Source organism: Molothrus ater, chromosome 4 (genome assembly GCF_012460135.2).
Source record: "Molothrus ater isolate BHLD 08-10-18 breed brown headed cowbird chromosome 4, BPBGC_Mater_1.1, whole genome shotgun sequence".
Lineage (NCBI taxonomy): Eukaryota > Metazoa > Chordata > Aves > Passeriformes > Icteridae > Molothrus > Molothrus ater.
This window is the reverse complement of record NC_050481.2, coordinates 37426249-37444062: the sequence shown is the minus strand read 5'-3', so window position 1 is coordinate 37444062 and position 17814 is coordinate 37426249. Positions and strand designations below refer to the sequence as shown.

General features: G+C 35.7%; 1 protein-coding gene across 7 annotated transcripts in view; it reads right to left on the bottom strand.

The window, feature by feature from the left end:
* The window catches only part of WDR17 (WD repeat domain 17), a 57984-nt gene that overhangs the window by 24696 nt on the left and 15474 nt on the right, over positions 1–17814 (bottom strand). For 6 of the 7 annotated variants that reach the window (XM_036381934.2, XM_054514631.1, XM_036381932.2 and 3 more), the window contains 9 exons: positions 14737–14865; positions 13564–13747; positions 11592–11822; positions 9625–9876; positions 8704–8826; positions 8193–8380; positions 6779–6947; positions 4758–4849; positions 367–449 (listed from right to left, as the gene is read on the bottom strand). In XM_036381934.2, coding sequence (XP_036237827.1) covers positions 367–449; positions 4758–4849; positions 6779–6947; positions 8193–8380; positions 8704–8826; positions 9625–9876; positions 11592–11822; positions 13564–13747; positions 14737–14859 — 1445 coding nt within the window. In that variant the 5' untranslated portion in view covers positions 14860–14865. The remainder of the gene's footprint in view (positions 1–366; positions 450–4757; positions 4850–6778; positions 6948–8192; positions 8381–8703; positions 8827–9624; positions 9877–11591; positions 11823–13563; positions 13748–14736; positions 14866–17814) is intronic. The other variant, XM_036381936.2, reaches the window with a different exon arrangement.

Genomic DNA, 17814 nt, shown 5'->3' with positions numbered 1-17814 from the left:
TTCTAAAATAGTACTTTTTAGTCCTTAAAACAACCAACTAAAAAAAAATTTTAAAATTAAGACAAGTAAAGTCGGATATCTTTCAAAAAGTGTCCTCTACAGATAAGAAACCTAGAAGGATATTCTTGTCCAAATAAAAATCACAATTTATTTTCACTATCAGTGTGTCTTAGACACTATTCCTTCTGAAAACATTTCCTTTATTTTTTTAAATCATGAAAAATGTACCCTACCAAGTACAGAAGAATAAGAGAATTTAAGTTTTGTCCAGTAAGAAAAGTTTTTAAATTAATTACTGAGAGTACTGTCAAACTTTATGGACTTGAGAAGTGCATTTAGCCATTTTTTTCTTCCAATAACACTCACCAAAATCCATCACTGCTGCAGGTTGCTATTCTTTTGGAATCTTTATGACTCCAGGCAATGCAGAAGATTCCATTCTTTCCATGCTTCAAAAAATGCAAAATACCTATCAATAAGAAATAATTCACCCCTTTTTCTCTCATCTATTGACTCATCTTTTTTACTTTATTCTCCTATGGTCTTCAGCTCTTTTCTCCCAGTACAGTATACTGTACAAAACCACATGATAATGAGTACCCAATATAAGTTGGATGTTTGAGAATCCAAGTCCAAAACATTGGGACTATGGAGATAACTAGTAAAACCACTATAGCCTCCAGGATCTAAGAGACAAAACTGGGTCAAGCTGAAGAATGGGCAATCTGTAACTATATAAACCTGAAAGTTAAATAAAAAACACTGTGGACAATCAAGAGGGGCCTTTGGGCCTTGGGGCGACAACTTGAGGGATGTGAAGCACAAGTTGTGTTCTCTTCTGTCCTGCTGGTTGCAGGGAATGATGTGGCAAGAAACAGGAAGAATATGCAGATGAACAACTGTACTTGATGCTGGTGTTATCACCACGGTTTTAGGGGTTTTGATCATGGGTCAGTTTATACAACACAAAACCTACTGGCAACAAATGGGGTTCAGCTGTCTCCAAAGAGAAAAAGGATCTTAGTTCAGGAGTTCATAGGGCTCACTGCAAGAGTTTTAAACTAGTTTGGAAAGAGACCGAGGCCAGGCTTGCCAGAGAGAATGTGTAGGGAGGGAGAGAACCATAGAAATCACTCTAGTAGCATTAGGAGGCTTAAGAGACAGGACCTGGAGCAAGCACAAGCAGCCAAAGAAGTAATCATTGGACAGAACTACAGGGAATCCCTTTGCACCTCCACTGGGATATGGACAGAATCAAATACTTCTATTAGATGCCTGTACCCCAACATATGCAGTATGGGGAACAAACTGGATGAACTAGAGATCTGTGTGCAGTCACAAGCCTTTGACTGCACTGTGATTACAGAGACACAGTGGGATAGCTTGCATGACTGGAATGTTGCCACAAAAGGCTACATAATGTTTAGGAAAGACAGGCCAGAAAGTCACACTGGTGGAATTTCCCCCTGTGTGAGGCAACACTTAGGATGTATCAAGCTCTGTCTTGGACTGGATAATGGGCAAGTCGAGAGCTTATGGTTTGATAAAAGACACTGTTGTGGGTGTTTGCTATAGGCTGCCTGATAGGTAAAAAGAAGGATGAGCTATAGCCAGCTAGAAGCAGCCCCAAAGTCACAGGCACTAGTTCTTGTGGGGCACTTTAACTACCCTCACATCTGCTGGAGAAGCAGCACAGTGAAGCACAGAGTCCAAGAGGTTCCTGGAAAGTGTTAATGACAACTTCCTGTCATAGGTAGTGTAGGATCCCACAAGGAATCTTGTGCTGCTTGAATCTCATACTAACAAACAGGGAAAGCCTTGTGGGAGATGTGAAGGTTGGGGGCAACATTGGCTGTAGTGACTATTGAGACTGTGGAGTTCAGTATCAGGCAAAGTGGAAGCAGGGCAGCAAGTAAGATACAGTCATGGACTTGAGCAGAGCTACCTTTAGTCTCTTCAGGGATTTTCTCTGAACAGTTCTATGGGAACACACCTTGCAGGGAAAAAGGGTCCAGAGAACCAGTTGATAGTCAAGGATAATTTTCTCCAGGCTCAAAACAATGCACCCCGATGAGCAAGAAATTGGAGAAAGGGGGCAAGAGATCTTCATGGACGACCAAGGAACTTCTGTCATTACTTAAGCACACGTAGGAAATGCAAAGGAGATAGAAGCAGGGTCAGGCCACTTGGAATTAATACAGAGAGGTGGGCAGAATAAGTAGAAAGGAGATAAGGAGCACAAAGGCTTATCTGGAATTAAGTCTGGCCAAGGATGTCAAGGACAACAAGTAGTGCTTCTTCAGCTCTATTAATATCAAAAGGAAAACCAAGGATAATGTATGCCCATTACTAAATGGAGGGGGGACCCTGGTAGCAGAGGATGCAGAAAAGGGAGAGTTATTGAACACTTTCTTTACAACAGTCATCAGCTGACAGAACCAGCTCTCAAGAGTCTCTGACTCAAGGGACCAGCATAGAAGAATGCTGGAAGCAAGACTTTCCCTTGATCAAGATGAACTGGGTTAGAGAACACACAGACAAACTTGACATCCAAGGTCCATGGGCCCTGACAGGATGCATCCAAAAATGCTGAAAGAGTATCACCACAGCGAGGCTGCTCATAGCCATCTTTGAAAGGAGGGCTGTGGCAATCAGGAGAGGTGTCTGAGGTGAGGACTGTAAGAAAGCAAATGTCACTCCAGTCTCCAAAAAGAAAGAGGAAGACTCAGGGAACTACTAACCAGTTAGCCTCACCTCAAGGGACGATGAGGGGAGAGCAGTGCGTATTGCTCACCTTGACTTCATCAAGAATTTCAACACAGTCTCTGACAAAGTCTGCATAGTCAAACTCAGAAAGTGTGGAGTGGATGAGTAGACAGTGAGGTGGATGGAGAACTGGCTGAACAGCAGATCCCAGGAGGTTGCAATCAGTGGCACAGGCTCTAGTTGGAGGCCTATCACTAGTGGTGGTCCAAAATTCCATACCAGTCCCAGAACTGTTTAGCTTGTTCATCAATGACTTGATAACGGGGCAGATGCATCCTCAGCAAGTTGACTGACAACACAAAGCTGGGAGGAGTGGCCAGTACCCCAGAGAACTGTGCAGCCCTTCAGAGGGACCTTGGCAGGTTGGAGAGATGGGCAGAGAGGAACCAGCTGAAATTCAGCAAAGGCAACTGCAGTGTCCTGCACCTGGGGAAGAATAAACTTATGTACCAGCACAGGCTGGGGCTGATCCACTGGAAAGAGCTCTGCGGAGAAGGGGGGTGGGGCGGGGCTTCTGGTGGACACCAAGCTGTCCATGAGCAGCAGTGTGACCTTGTGGCCAAAAGGCCAATGGTGTCCTGGGGTGCATTAGGAAGAGCATTCCAGCAGGGCAACGGAGGTGATCCTGCTCTTCTATTCTGCCCTGGCGAGGACATATGTGGAGTATTGTGCCCAGTTTTGTCCGCCTCAGCTCAAGAGAGATATGGAACTTGTGAAGAGGGTTCAATAGGGGTCAACAAAAATTATTTCTCTTAGAAGAAAAGGCTGAGAGAGCTGGGCCTATTCAGTCTTGAGAAGTCACAACTGAGAGGTGTTTATCAATGTCTGTCGGTATCTGATGGGAGCGTGCCAAGAGGATGGAGCCAGGCTCTGCTCAGTAGTGCCAAGCAAGGGGCAATGGGCAGAAACTGATGCACAGGAAGTTCCAACTGAATATGAGGAAGAACATCTCTATTGTGTAAGTGACCAAGCACTGGAACAAATTGTCCTGAGGTTGGGGAGTCTCCCTCTCTGAAGATATTCCAGAACCATCTGGATGCAATCCTGTGCAAAGTGTTCTAGGATGACCTGCTTGAGCAGGGAGGTTGCACCAGATGACTCCCTGTTGTCCCTTCCAACATTAATCATTCAGTGATTCTGAATAAAGGTTAGTTACTTATTGGAATAACGAAGTATATGGGCATGAAAAATTGTGATATGAGAAAACTTAATTGGGATGTGTATCAGGACAAGTATTACAGAAAAGATATTTAGTAGCACAAATGCCAATATCAGTATTAGAATGCCAGAACTCCTGAAGGTAGGTATACTTGTTTTCTGCTCATGCCTCTCCTCACTCCCCCACCTCTCTTCTTAAAGAGCATCCCTTGTACATTGATGTGGATCCTATACTTAAATGATGATGTCTGTATAATCTGAAGATCACATCTATATACCGAGAATACACAAAATAGTGTAAAATACTACAGCATAATATTACACAACCTCTTCTGCCAATAAACATTATGCTACTATTTCAGGACTTAAAAATGCCTGGATAAATTTCACGTAATACAACGCAAGCCACTGAATGAGTCATACTGCTTAGTGTGCAGGCTTTACTGATCTAGGCTTCAGGTACAGCAAGTTTTTTCTGGTCCTTATGTTTGAAAATACAGAACACAGCTTTCATTTTGATGCTGAGTCTGTATGTCCATATATGTTTACACAGTTAAAGAATCAGCAATGCTTTTGCCACGTATCCCTACAAGACCAATTTTAAGATAATGGAGTCCATCTCGTGCTTCACCACTCTCATATTACAAACCCAGTTTGAGGAAGTAAAAATACTTCTGCCACACATGTAAACTGGCACTTAGATAACTCCATAGACTTTTATACTATAGCACCTTTTAAAAATATATGTACTTTGGCCATCTCTATTTATGGACACTAGAGGGAATGACTAACTTGCATTTCATATAGACAAAAACGTAGCAATCCCATCTTACCTCACTGAATCTGGTTATCATTTTGCCTTTTCGAACATCCCAGATAAAGGCACCATTTCTGGATGTTCCACCCGCTATGCAGTTCAGATTTCCTTTAAAGAGAGATGTTTAAAAATATTACAATAATTATAAAATCACAAGATTGTTTGACAATGGTTTTACTTTAAATTGAAGAAATGTAATATGAACATAAGACATCAATGGTACATGAACATGAGGCTAGCATTTGCTACTAAGTCAAAAACATCAATTTCAGTGAACGCCTGACCTGTTTTTCTACATTCCTGTTTTGAGGAATAGTCAAATAAAAATTGTATTCCTGTAAAAAGTGTCTTAATGCCTGCTAAAAGTCTTGCATGTAAGAAATTAATGATCGTGATGCATATGACTCAACCTGAAAGACAGACAACCTCAATGTTTCAAGCCCAAAGTTGTAGCAACTAGAGCATTTTCCTTTTAAGTTCCCTACATATAAAGACAAATCATAAAAATGAGAGAGAACACTTTACAGTACTTTGTTTCCTTAATCTTGCACCACTGCTGCACCTAAGACCATCAAGAATGTACCTGAATCTGTAACCACACTCTACAGGGTGGAAAATCTCAGTACAAAACTCCACAGTGAGAACTGGGAAATTCAATTCAGGTCTATCCAAAAGCCACCAAAGTCTCCTCATTACAGTGACTCTCTATCCCAATATAGCTATACTTTTCATCAAATAGCAGATTTATAGGAAACTTTTGACTGTTATTTTATTCCAAGCTTCGGAGGCAGAAAAGACAACCTATGCAGGAGGAGTCTAGCAAGGTAAATATATAAAATGGGAGTAAACTCGGGTAGGAGAATGATGAGGGAGAAAAAAGAAAAAAGGAGTAATCACTTTTTTCAAAGGTCTGAGACCAAACAAATTGAGGCATGCATTAGATTACACATTAGGAACAAAGCACAAGGCAGGAACTGTCTGGGAGTAAGCACCAAAAGTTCTGGCTGGGAGGGACAGGACCTTTTGGACAGGATACTAAGGAACAAAATTGGAGCATGTATTTCCAATTTATCTTAAAAAAAAACAAAACCCAAACAAAAACCAAAACCAACAAACCTACACCCCTCCTGCAGCAAACAAACTATTGATTCAATGTGAGATACAACTAAACACTGAATTTAAACTTCAAAATTAAATAACCAAGAATAAGCACTGCATTTCATATTGCCATGATTTCCATATAGCAAGAAAAATTATTTGTGAAGATGTATATATGGTGCAAGAAACTCTCTGAAATGAAAAAGTGCAAATTTACTTAACATATGCAGACTACATTAAGCTTCCCACCACAATATTTTTCTTCTGTCAGTTATTATTTCTTAAGAGTTTAAAAGTCCAGGTGAGAAGAGAAAGGTGAATTATTATGATTTAAAAAATACATCTGCTGTCCAAAGAAATAAAACAGGATAGGGAAGTCAACTTATTGTCAACTATTGACAGCTATCAGATGTGTATTTTCAGGTATACCAAAGGGGGTTACAGAAGAGCTTTGAAAACAAAATTTCCCAGTGAGTCCAGTGATTTGTCTAAGAAAAAGTAGATGCTTTGCAGAAAAGACACTTCCTATTCTAATAAATTAAAGCAGAGTTCTTCAGTGATTAGACTCCTACACAAAGAAGGAAGAAAAAGAGCTAAATACTTATGTTCCACTATTTCAGCACAAAATATAACCTGAATTCCTTTACGTAGCTGCTTCTCATGCAAAGCAGGACATTTTGTCATCTGCATAATGCCATGTTAGAAATGTTCCAGAGATTTTCCTCCCTCCATTCTGAGTATGGAATACTGTGAGCATTACTCAGAAGGGTAAGCTTCAGCAAGGTCTGAAGCATTGAATTCTACTGGTTTCACAGATAATTAAGTTTTGTTTAGACCTTAGAAGATGCCTTTCTATATAAAACTAATACTTCTATATGACAAATTCTGCAGTTAATGCTAATTCAAAGAACATTTAGACATACAGCAAAATATTCTTACCTGGAGCCCAAGAAATGGAATAAATAACCCCCTCATTACCAGGAGATGTATAAACCGCTGATAAAGTATTTATGTCCCAAACTTTTATTGTGCCATCAAATGAAGCTGTAGCAAGAAGATCAGGGTTATCAGGTTTGAATTTGCAATCAAAGATGGTCTCAACATGTCCCTTAAATGAAACAAATATTTAATCCATTTTTATTACATTTGATTTTCTCCAGAAGTCCAACTCTAGATCAAACTCTAAAATACATTGCATTTAATTTAATTGTCAGGTCAATTAAGAGTTCCAAAACCCTTTTATATTTAGGCTTATCAGTCAAAATAAAAGGCATAAAATAACTTAGACTATAACATGCTCTTTCATAGGTTAAAATTAAAACTAGAAAAAATTCTTTCTGAAACCATAGGGTAATGCAATGCCAGGAACTTGTTAGTATTTTCTGTTCAAAATATGTTGCTAAAATATTGAAATAAAAAACTAAGCAAAAAAAAAACAACTTAATTTTTTAAAACAGGAACAGTTTTTCCCTATTGTAAAAAGTACCTGATTGAAAAAATAAAGCTCTGTATGATGAACATGTTCTACAAGTTGTCTAGTGCCCCACTGAATATTCTGTGTTTCTATATACAGTCTATGCTCTATTGCAGCTTAAACTTCAATCCATCAGAATTTTAATGTATCAATTGGTTGTTTTCCAAGTCATGCATTTGTAGAATTTAAGTTTATAAATATATGAAACACAAGTATTATTTAAGAATTTTTTTAAGCCTCAGTTGCTTTACAGGATGAAATCCAATAAAAATGGAAAGAGAAAACCAACCAGCAGCCTCTATTCAAATGCATATGGGAGTACAGCTGAAAATTGTTTGGGGGTTTTTCAGTGAAAAGAGAACTTGGAAAGAGGAAAAGAGAAATATCCTCAAGAACCTCAATAATTAAAAGCCTAGTGAAGAAAAGGGTCATCCAATTTATGATAAACTTGTTTCTGAATTTCAGATTCAAATAAAATTTAATAATTCTTTGTAATGTTAAACTGAGTGCATTCACCATATAGCTCTCTGATGTGACTCAAACTTTTATTCTGAATTATAGAAAACCCACTAGAGAAAATTTCTGAGAAGGTCATCAAACTAAAATTTCAGTTAAAAAATAAACAAACTAAAAAGAAGTCTGTAACTCTTTATTTCTGTTTTTTAAAAAACTGTCAGAATACTTCCAACAGAATTCAGTAATTTCCAATTAAAAATTACTTTAAACTTCAGAACTGTGATTTTATTTCCTAGAAATCTGGGCTCTAACAATAGAAACTGCTGTACAGTACTGCAAAGACTTCATTCTCCATTTTTTGCTGTCAGAAGAAAGTGCATAAGCCAAATAAACTCTCAATTCAAAGACAGAGATGAACCATACCAAATCTCTAAGGAAATCCCACTTTTTGGCTCCCATGTCATAAAGCCCCACTCCACCATCCATGAAGCAACAGACGGTATGACCAGGAGGAAGAGAAAATGCTTGGTTTTGGGTTAAAGTTGGAGGAGGAACAGCCTCACTTGTTGAAGATGTATGGTGATTCTTAGTAGGATACTGTGATGAACATGCTTAACAATATAAAGCAAAAGACAAAGAGAGATTATTTCTTATTTCAGTAATAAGTGAAATTATAAAGAGTAAAATGCTTGTATTCTAATAAGATTTAAAACAAAAGAAATGGAGAATTCCTGTATGAAGCCTGGCCTACTAAAGAAGGACCCTATAAAGTACTTGTCCTTTATGCATTTGTCTAATCCACTAGCAGCAGAAGATACTTTAATTAAGAACTAAATAGCTGACCAACGCTACAGATATTGATCTGGACTCATAAATAAGATTTTTTTAAGTTGCATTTGTCATTACAATGAATAACAATCAAAATTACACTTACACTTTTTTTTTGGAGGAGAACTTAGCACATGCAAGCCATGGAAACCAGTTTGCTTCAATTTAAAATTATCTATAGGTGTTGTACGTGAAACATTCCAAACACGTAACACACCAACCTGAGAATCTAAGGTTTAAAAAAAACAAAACAAAACACAGAGGTATGTGGTTTGAGGACTGATTTATACAAAAAATACAGCAGTGAATTAAACTTCAAGTCCTAAGAATAATTTTATAAGCAAGCACTGTCAACTCCATAGAATCATAGAATAGTTAGGGCTGGAGGGAACCTCTGGAGATCATCTAGTGTAACATCCATGGCATCCTATTTGTGCTCCATTCACCACAATGGCTATATCATTATTAACAACAATCATTATTAACATTAGCTATTTAAACACAGATAAACTCTACCTCTATTTTTATAAAATATTCTGCCAGCCTTAATTTCTTTATTCATTAGTTCAACCTGAGCCATAATGTCTATGGTTTAGAAAAGAGGCAGGAAATAGATTACTTTCTTCTTTTAATTTTTTAAATCTCTGAAGTGGCATCAATTACTACAATGCATTTTTATTCCTATTCCCAAAGGAATAGGAATAAAATAGGAATATTTTTAAAATATTTTTAAAATATTTAAAATAGGAATATTTTTTTGCTAAAGGGTGCATGAGGAAAATATTATTTAGCAAATTGTAGAAAGTCACATATTTATGTAGCTAAAACTTTTAAAACATGAAAAAACTGCTCAGCGTAGTTTTATTATTTTCTGGTTTTGTGTTATGGTCTTTTTTATGTACAATTCATGTATGCTTCTACTTTTAAAAATATTATGAAACATAAAAATCAAACTTGGAGTATCATTTTTTGAAGACTCAGTCCTGTATTTTTTATCTTTGTATAAATCAGGAAATAAAAGCCTTACCTCCAGTTATAAACATTCCAGGTGCACTAGAAACCCAGGCTAAACACTGAACAGATGCTGCTGCACTGGGTAAACTAAAAGTTGTGATACAGGACAGAGATTCAGAATCAACTAGTCGAATACCATTATGTAAATTAGCAACAAGAAGGTAATCAGTTGACAAAGGGTCCCACTCCAGAGCGGTAACTGGATCCTCTTCATCTGTTCCTTCAAGAGACTCTGGTCTTAAGACATGTTTCTGATTTTTAGAACCTTTAAAGTGCACAAGAAAACAGGTTATTTAGAAATTAAATCAAATACATACTTTCAATAGTTACAAGATTGGCAAACATAATTTTTTCCTCTCTCCCTGAAATTTTCACTTGCTCTCTTCTCTGCAGCAGTGAAATTAATGAAGCTGTACTGGCAATATTTGACTTAGAGTATTACTTTTTCTATCAGATTTGACTTTATGTTTAATACAGCAGAAAACAGAAACGGCTATCAGATTTATACACATAATTTTATAGGAAAGGAAAGTATGTTAAATCACATACATTGTTCTAAGAATTTCTGTGAGTAAAGGTCTGCAGCACAGCATAAAATACAAGCCATTTGAATGCAAATAAATCTTCACACCAGAGCTTATACAGGCGAAATAAAGGCAGTAAGAACCAGAAAAACACTGTGGCAGTAAAGGCTTATTCTGAAGAACTGCCTTTAGACTTTTTTCTTCTTTAAAACAGTGTGTGCAACTATGAAGTGCTTATAGATTCTGTAGCCAAAACAGACCATTCATATCTAGTCTGACACCCACAAAAAAGATTACATGTTCCACTTGATGATCCGTATTATTGAAACCTACATCTTTTAATATTATATTTATCCTACGCCTTTTATTTCAGAGAGATTAATCTTAGTTGTATAAGACAGAGTACAGTCAAATGAAATAGATCTGTATTTTTGAAGTTGTGATCTTATAAAAAAAAAAATTACTGCTTTTCTAGAAATAAGGAATTGACACCTTCCATTATTCATAGATAGACTTCATGAAAAGTATCAGTCTGATAAATACTTAGATGTTATCATATTAAAATTGATTTCCTTTTCCCAGTGCCAGTGCTAACTCAGTCAGCACTACAGAAGCAAGGGAATCTATTCTCTGTGACATCCTGTGTGACAACTTAGTAGAGTGAACTGAAAGAAAATAAATTTTGCATGGCTGTTGGAGAAGAACTCTATGTAAAATTAACACATTATTTACAGAACAGTTTTCCCCACAAAGTTGAAAATCAATTTTTATACAAGGAAGAAGCAGTCAGGAAAAAATTCAAATAGTCAACCTAATACAGATATCTGCCTTTGAAGAAAACTATGAAAACAAGTGGAATTTTACCTTCAAATGAGCATATCAACATGACACCTTATTAGAGAATAGACTATTTATAGAGTATGCACAAATGTGTGTGGTGGATTTCAGACAAAAAGAGATAAATATTTTCCCATCTATCCTTTGACAGAACAGAGCCACGAAGATAATACTAAGTCTGAGGTGAGATTCTACCAATAAAATTGCAGAGGATTCTAGGATATGAAACAGACGACTCCAGAACAAATGCAAAAATAGGAAAGTAAACAAAAGATTCCAGTCTTTCCATTCAGAAAAATAAAATTGCAGGAAAATATAATTCAGTAGAAGATCATGGCTGTTACCATCTGCAAAAAAAAAAAATGTTTACTGCAGTTGTGAAAAAAATGCAGTCTTATCTTGGTGTCAAAAAACAGGAGACATAAAGAAAATGCTCTGAATTCTGCATCTAAGAAAGAATATTTTTGTGATATGGAAGGAATAGGAATATTGTGAACCAAGAAAAAATGTTATGTATGTACCTATATTATAGAATCTAATTTTTAAAAGTGAAGAATTCCCTATGGAGAAACAAGAGATACATATATAAAACTAAATATTTTGTCATATGAGTTTTTACCTGATTGAAAAATAGAGAGGCTTCCATCAGTATGTCCAAATACCACCTTTCCTTTTTTCTTTGGATGCCATCTAAACAGACTGATATCTGACAAGAAACTATGTGCTTCTCTATGCACAGTTACCCCGCTGTCAGGTCCTGAGATAGTCCAAATGTACAGTGGACCTCTGTGGGGCACAAATGCAACTGCATCACCTGCATTCCAGCACCAGCCAAGGGATGCAGGAATTCCTGAAACATACAGGTAAACCTAGTAAGAACCAGGACACAAAATTCAGGTAGTATTCCTTGACCCAGTATCAGCAATTGCCTTGAAAAACAGTAGAAATAATTTTTCTACATAGAAGTTGCTAGACTGAAAATTAGAGAAGTGTGTGAACATCTTACAGTGTAAAAGTAAATTAGATTTCCAGAGGCAGGAAGTAAAATAATTTCCCAAAGTACTTTTATGCTACTTTGATGGACCGTATTTTATGATATCTACACTTCATCAGTACCAAAGATGAGGATAAGCCTGATCCTGTAAACAATACTTTCATTCATTCAGAATTTCATTCACTACTATGCTTTGCTGTAACTTATTTACTACTAAGATAATAAAACACTGAGAATTTCAAAATGCCTGTTTTAGCAAAATACAATGAAATTTAGAGAGAAATCTAACAGAAGCAGATATTTTTGACAATATCAGATATTTTAGTTCTGTAATAAAAGGGAACTCTTGATAGCTTTCTTCTGGATACATGACAGTTTTAATTCTGTTGTCTAATACCTAACTGTAGGCAGTCTTACTTAAGAATATTGATCTTAATGTCTCCAGCCCTCATAATCCTCATAATTTAATAATATGTGCCTGAAGGAATAAATGACAGTAAAACAAATTTCTCAAACTGAAAACTTAAAACTGTATTTAGACACTTTTATGTGGCAGTGTAAAAGGGACTAAAAGAAAAAGCAATAAAAGGTTTAAACATATTATCTTAATTTAGTTTCTAAAAATATTAAAATAGTAATAACATTTTGTCATGTGTAGTCATTGGCTGAAGTAGATTTTTAAACAAGCCATGTATTGAAAAATAAGTACCAGCATTTATATTTATGCATTTTATTCTTTTGGAATAGATTAAACCACTGTGGAATTTTCTTTTGCATGATATGGAAGATTTAAAAGATTTCCAGAGGTATCCCTAAATGCTCTGGAGAAAACAGAGTAGGGAGTCCCAAAATAGCTTATTAGATCCTGAGATTCTGACCGTTCTTGGTTTGCGCCCACTTTCCAACAATGAAAATGCAGGAGTCAAGGACACCTGATGAGACTGTAAGAATCAATCTCAATTTGAAATACAGGTACTGATTTTGACTGGCATAAATCAGAACTGGACATGGAAATGTAACTGTAACACAGATGCTTGACCCCCTAGACTTGTAATACAAGCTCCAGCAGTTTCAAGGCCTGAGACAAGATTCAGGTAGACAAGCATTAGGGTACTTAAACAAAAGCTGTTGTTCAAATTCACTAATGATTTATACTTGAATCCGTTAAGGCTACCTTTTGTTTGCTTCACTTAGCTAAGTCATTGTGAAATATTTTATTTTAAAATTTAATTGTTTATCCTTTTATACAGTGATGAAAATAATGTTGGTTTTGGGATTTTTTTTCTCCCCTACTCAACAAGAAATCACTAGCAAAGTTAATTCTTGAACTGGGGAAGTTCTTTAGAGAAAAAGAATAATGTCTTTCTTTACCAAATGCAAGATGGTTGAAGGTAAATTACTCACACGACCATTATTTTCTAGAATGAACTGCAACATATCTGACAAGAATATTGTTAGATTGTGTTAGGCAATTATTATTGTGTTAGGCAATTGTTAAATCTCCACCCTAACAACTATAGAGTTTACACTAATCAAGTATTTCTCATACCCATGGATCAAGCTGTATGGATAAAACAGATCTCCATGTCTAAAATACCTTTTGTATTGTCCAGCTTGGCCACAACTTTCTGTTCATTCACATTCCATATGATCACTAAACTATCTGCACTGGCACTTGCAAACACGTCAGGGTTGTGGGGACACCAAGATATGGCTGTGATTGTCTTCTTGTGCTCAGACATAATCGCATGGAGCTTGAATTCATTGTATCGGTGATCCAGCTAAACAAATAGTAAAATTCATTTTAGAAATACATTTTTTGCAAAATTACTTTAAATTCCTCTGTGTTGGAGAATACTTCGTATAACAGTATTAGACTTATGGATGAATTTATAATGCATTTAACTATTGCCAATACCTCACATCTCAATAAAATAAATTCTCATATATTTGACTTGGAAAGAAAGGTTGCCTGATATCCAACAATGCAAAAAATAGTTTTATATCTATCTCCCTGTCACTTACAAATAATTATATTTCATTTAGAACTGTACTCAAATAATCCTAAAATGTTTTACTTATAGGCATGGTAGCAATAATTTAATAATCTCCAAAGGGGTAAACAGGAAAGAATATTAAAATGAGTTTGAAATCCTTCTCACTTTTTAAATTACTTAGTACAGTTAAAAATACATATTAAAAAAAAAGCGCAAATATGACACAGTAAATTTTGTTCATTTTAATCCTACTACCTGTATAACTCTTAAAATTAAAGTACATCCTTTATTTCCTCACATATTTCTCAGTCTGAAAATTCTATATCACAGCATTTCTGTTTTTTTAGTTAGATGTTGATATACAACAACTGCAAACTTCAGAAGACCATAGTGCTGAGGTGTTTGGGCTCCAAATTAAATAAAGGTAGATCACTGAATCCACAACTTTGGACCATTTTAATCCACTATGCAAAAGACTATTTTATACTACAGCTTCAAATGGAATTGTGGAATTACTTCATTTCTCCCTCAAAACCCAGTCTTCTATCACTGAGCTTCACTCATCTCAAATGTTTGCTGTACTGTAAGCCTGTCTTCTAAAAATAACTCTTGACACACATAACTTCAAGGGTATCCTGAATGGAATATTGAGCTTTACATAGATATCTTCTCAGCAGCAACCCTACTCACAAAAGCATTTGTTGAAAGGGTTCAAAGTGAGATCAACAACAATATAAAAATGTAACTAATCAGATAAACAAGAATAATCTTACCTGATAAATATAAACAGCAAGGGTAGCACAGTAGGCAAATCTGTCGCCACTAGCGGCACATATATCCTTGTTCCATGGCTGACATCCAGCAGCTAAAAGTCCCACTTGTTTCACATGTGACATTTTTGCCTTTAAAAGAGAAATTCATTAGACTACAAGATGACAGAATATTAAAGAATAAAATAATGCATTTTTGTTCCCATACATAATTTTAAAATGTCTACTTTAAAAATATAACTCTCCTAAGATACAAATGAATGTATCTGAAATCAAGAAAAGCAGATGTTCAGAGGCTTCAGTGCTACACAAGAAAGGGTGCCTAATACCATTCACAACAATCCAGTTGGAAGAAAAGGAGGGGGCAGGCAGTCCTGCTCCTAAAAACTTGAATACTTCTTGATTTGTATAAGCTGAAAATGTTCATCATGTCCATTTTCTTCTGTGGTCTGGTTCAATACTTTCTCTATTACACTTTACTGCCTCCTCTGCTCTCCCATTCATCTCCCACTGACAGCCAGACAAAATAAACCATAGACTAATCATTTTAAGGAAAATTGACATGTAGAAAGGTCTTCAAACCACTTGCATAGAACAACTCTTTATCACATTATCTTCCTTATTATCATCCTTTCTGGAGAAGCTTTCTAAATTTTCTTCATAATTACTGCCTAACAAAAACTTTGAAGTGAGCTGTGAAAAATCAAAAGCAAAGCTTAAGGTAACATTACTGTACATGAAACTATGCTTTCTCTGTCCAAAACAAGTCTCACAGTACCAGCTGTGCTCAGAGTGACAAAACTGATTTCAACATAAAAATGCAAGAAATGCTTTGCTGGGCCAGACCAATTATTTACCTAGCCCTATTTCATTCAGGATAACGTCAACATGTTACTTAGTAACAGAATGTCTCAGGGTCACATTTATGCTGTGGATAGATTAATGGACTGAGGGACATTAGGTGGAAAAATATTACATGCAATATGGAGGATGACATCTTTAGGTCAAAGAGCTAAGACTATAATCCTGAAAGAGGAGGAGAGCCATGTTAAATTTATCAAGTGTTAGGTACCACATCGAGCTTCACAAAGGAAAGGGAATTAACGAGAAATGAGACTTCAAAAGCAATAAAGCATTTCGAGGGAGCAACTGTTGATGAAGTACAAGGGTTGGTTACTCAATGCACTGCTGTGTAACAGTTTAGCACAGATATGTTGCTGTAGATCAGTCTTGACCTACTTGATGTCAAATGTATAGAGGAGGAAATATTTTCCTGGATGACAGTAGTATTAAGGCACATACAGAACAAACTATAAGGTGTTGCAGTAGCCATCTACAGTACCCAAAGGAACCTATTGGTCACTATCAACTAAATATTGGTTGCCTAAATATTATCAAAATTTTATTTTAATGCATTTATACTAGGGATAAAAATAAAGTTGAATTATTAATTTTATTTTTAATTTTTCTCCTCCGCTTGGTGTATCTGCTTAGCAGGTAAACAGTAATGAATAATTATAGGTAACAAATTTCATATCATGTTTCTCTCACTTTGGAAAGTGTGAAAAAAAAATTGAGAGTGACTTATTTTGGGGGCTTCTTTAGCAGAAGTTCAGGATCAGCTGAATGTTTGAGACTGATATCTCTCAAAGATATCACTGACGCTAGTTAAAGTGCTTAAACATTCTGAGTGAGTACCAAATGACTGAAGGAAATTAAATGCTCACATGTAACTTTTGAAAATTTTGGTGAAAGAGACTGCAACAGCAGAACAGAAATATACAGAAAATCAAGTTACAAGATATAGCTTTGTTCCAGACTAGGGCTTTGGCTATTAAACTTCCTTTCTGTCCGTCAATAACATTTATTCTTCCAACTTCTGCAGCAAATTAGAGATTCCAGAGAGAACATTTCTATAAATTGCATAATCTTGCAGCTTCTTTGCAATCCATCTCATGTTCTAAATGATATGAGTTCTAAATGATAGGAGAGAGAAATTTATCTAATTATTTAAAGAATCAACATCATCAAGTGCCAAAAATAGCCTCCAAACTTCTAATTTTTCCATTTAGCGTTCTTTTACTGCTTAGTAAAATTACAAATTCCAGAGGTCCCTTCTATGCAATTAAAGTGTAAATCACATATGCAGAGAAATAATTTGATTTGGGGCATTCAGAACAGACTTCTTCTAGTTCCCACGAAAAAATAACTGGCACCATTTTACTGAAATTAAAGTCCCCCAGATGATCCTCCAGCTGATTAGATAACTATTTTAGGCAAGTACAGAATACCTGGAACTAGAAATTTTGTGTTCTGCTCTTGAATCCAGGGAAAACAATGGTTAAAACTCCAGGTGTGTCAGCAAATTGATAAGGGACATTAAAAAAAGGCATGGTGAAGTAGGAGAGAATGAGCTGTAAAATATTAGAGAATCATAGGTTTAGTTTGCAGGTTTACTGCCTGAAAACCATCAATGTAAGACTGATAAAAAGTTGACAACTATATAGAACCTAAGACTACACAAGCCTTTACTTCATAATAATAAAAGATTTTTCTCACTTTGTACAGATACTCTTTTTTACCTTCTCATATGGGAGCTAAGAATTCTTGATTTGATGAAGTTTTAATCTGTAAGAAAATATGATTTAAGACTTGTTTAACTTGCAGTTTGAGTCCATGTAAAATTAATCGCAAAGCCAAGATCTCTTACAGATGCTAAAACAGAATTCCACAGATTTTTCTTTTAGAGTAACAACAGATTTGTCCTATAGGATTCTGCAATAATCTCTTTAAAAATGCTGCTAATAGGTGAAATTTTTCAATTTTAGATGAAAAATGTTAGTCTGTAATATAGTGTTATTTCACTGAGTTAAGAATTCATGCTTAATAAGTATTCTTAAACTTTGACTAGATTTTCCCTATTTAAATATATGTAAAAAAGTTACATATATAAAATATTCTGAGCTTTATTACAGAAAAGAATTTGCATTTTAATAACTAATATATATTGTTTAAAACTTGTTATTATTTCCTGCTCTTTGTAATGATATACAATTTTACAAGAGGAAGCATTTGCCTTGA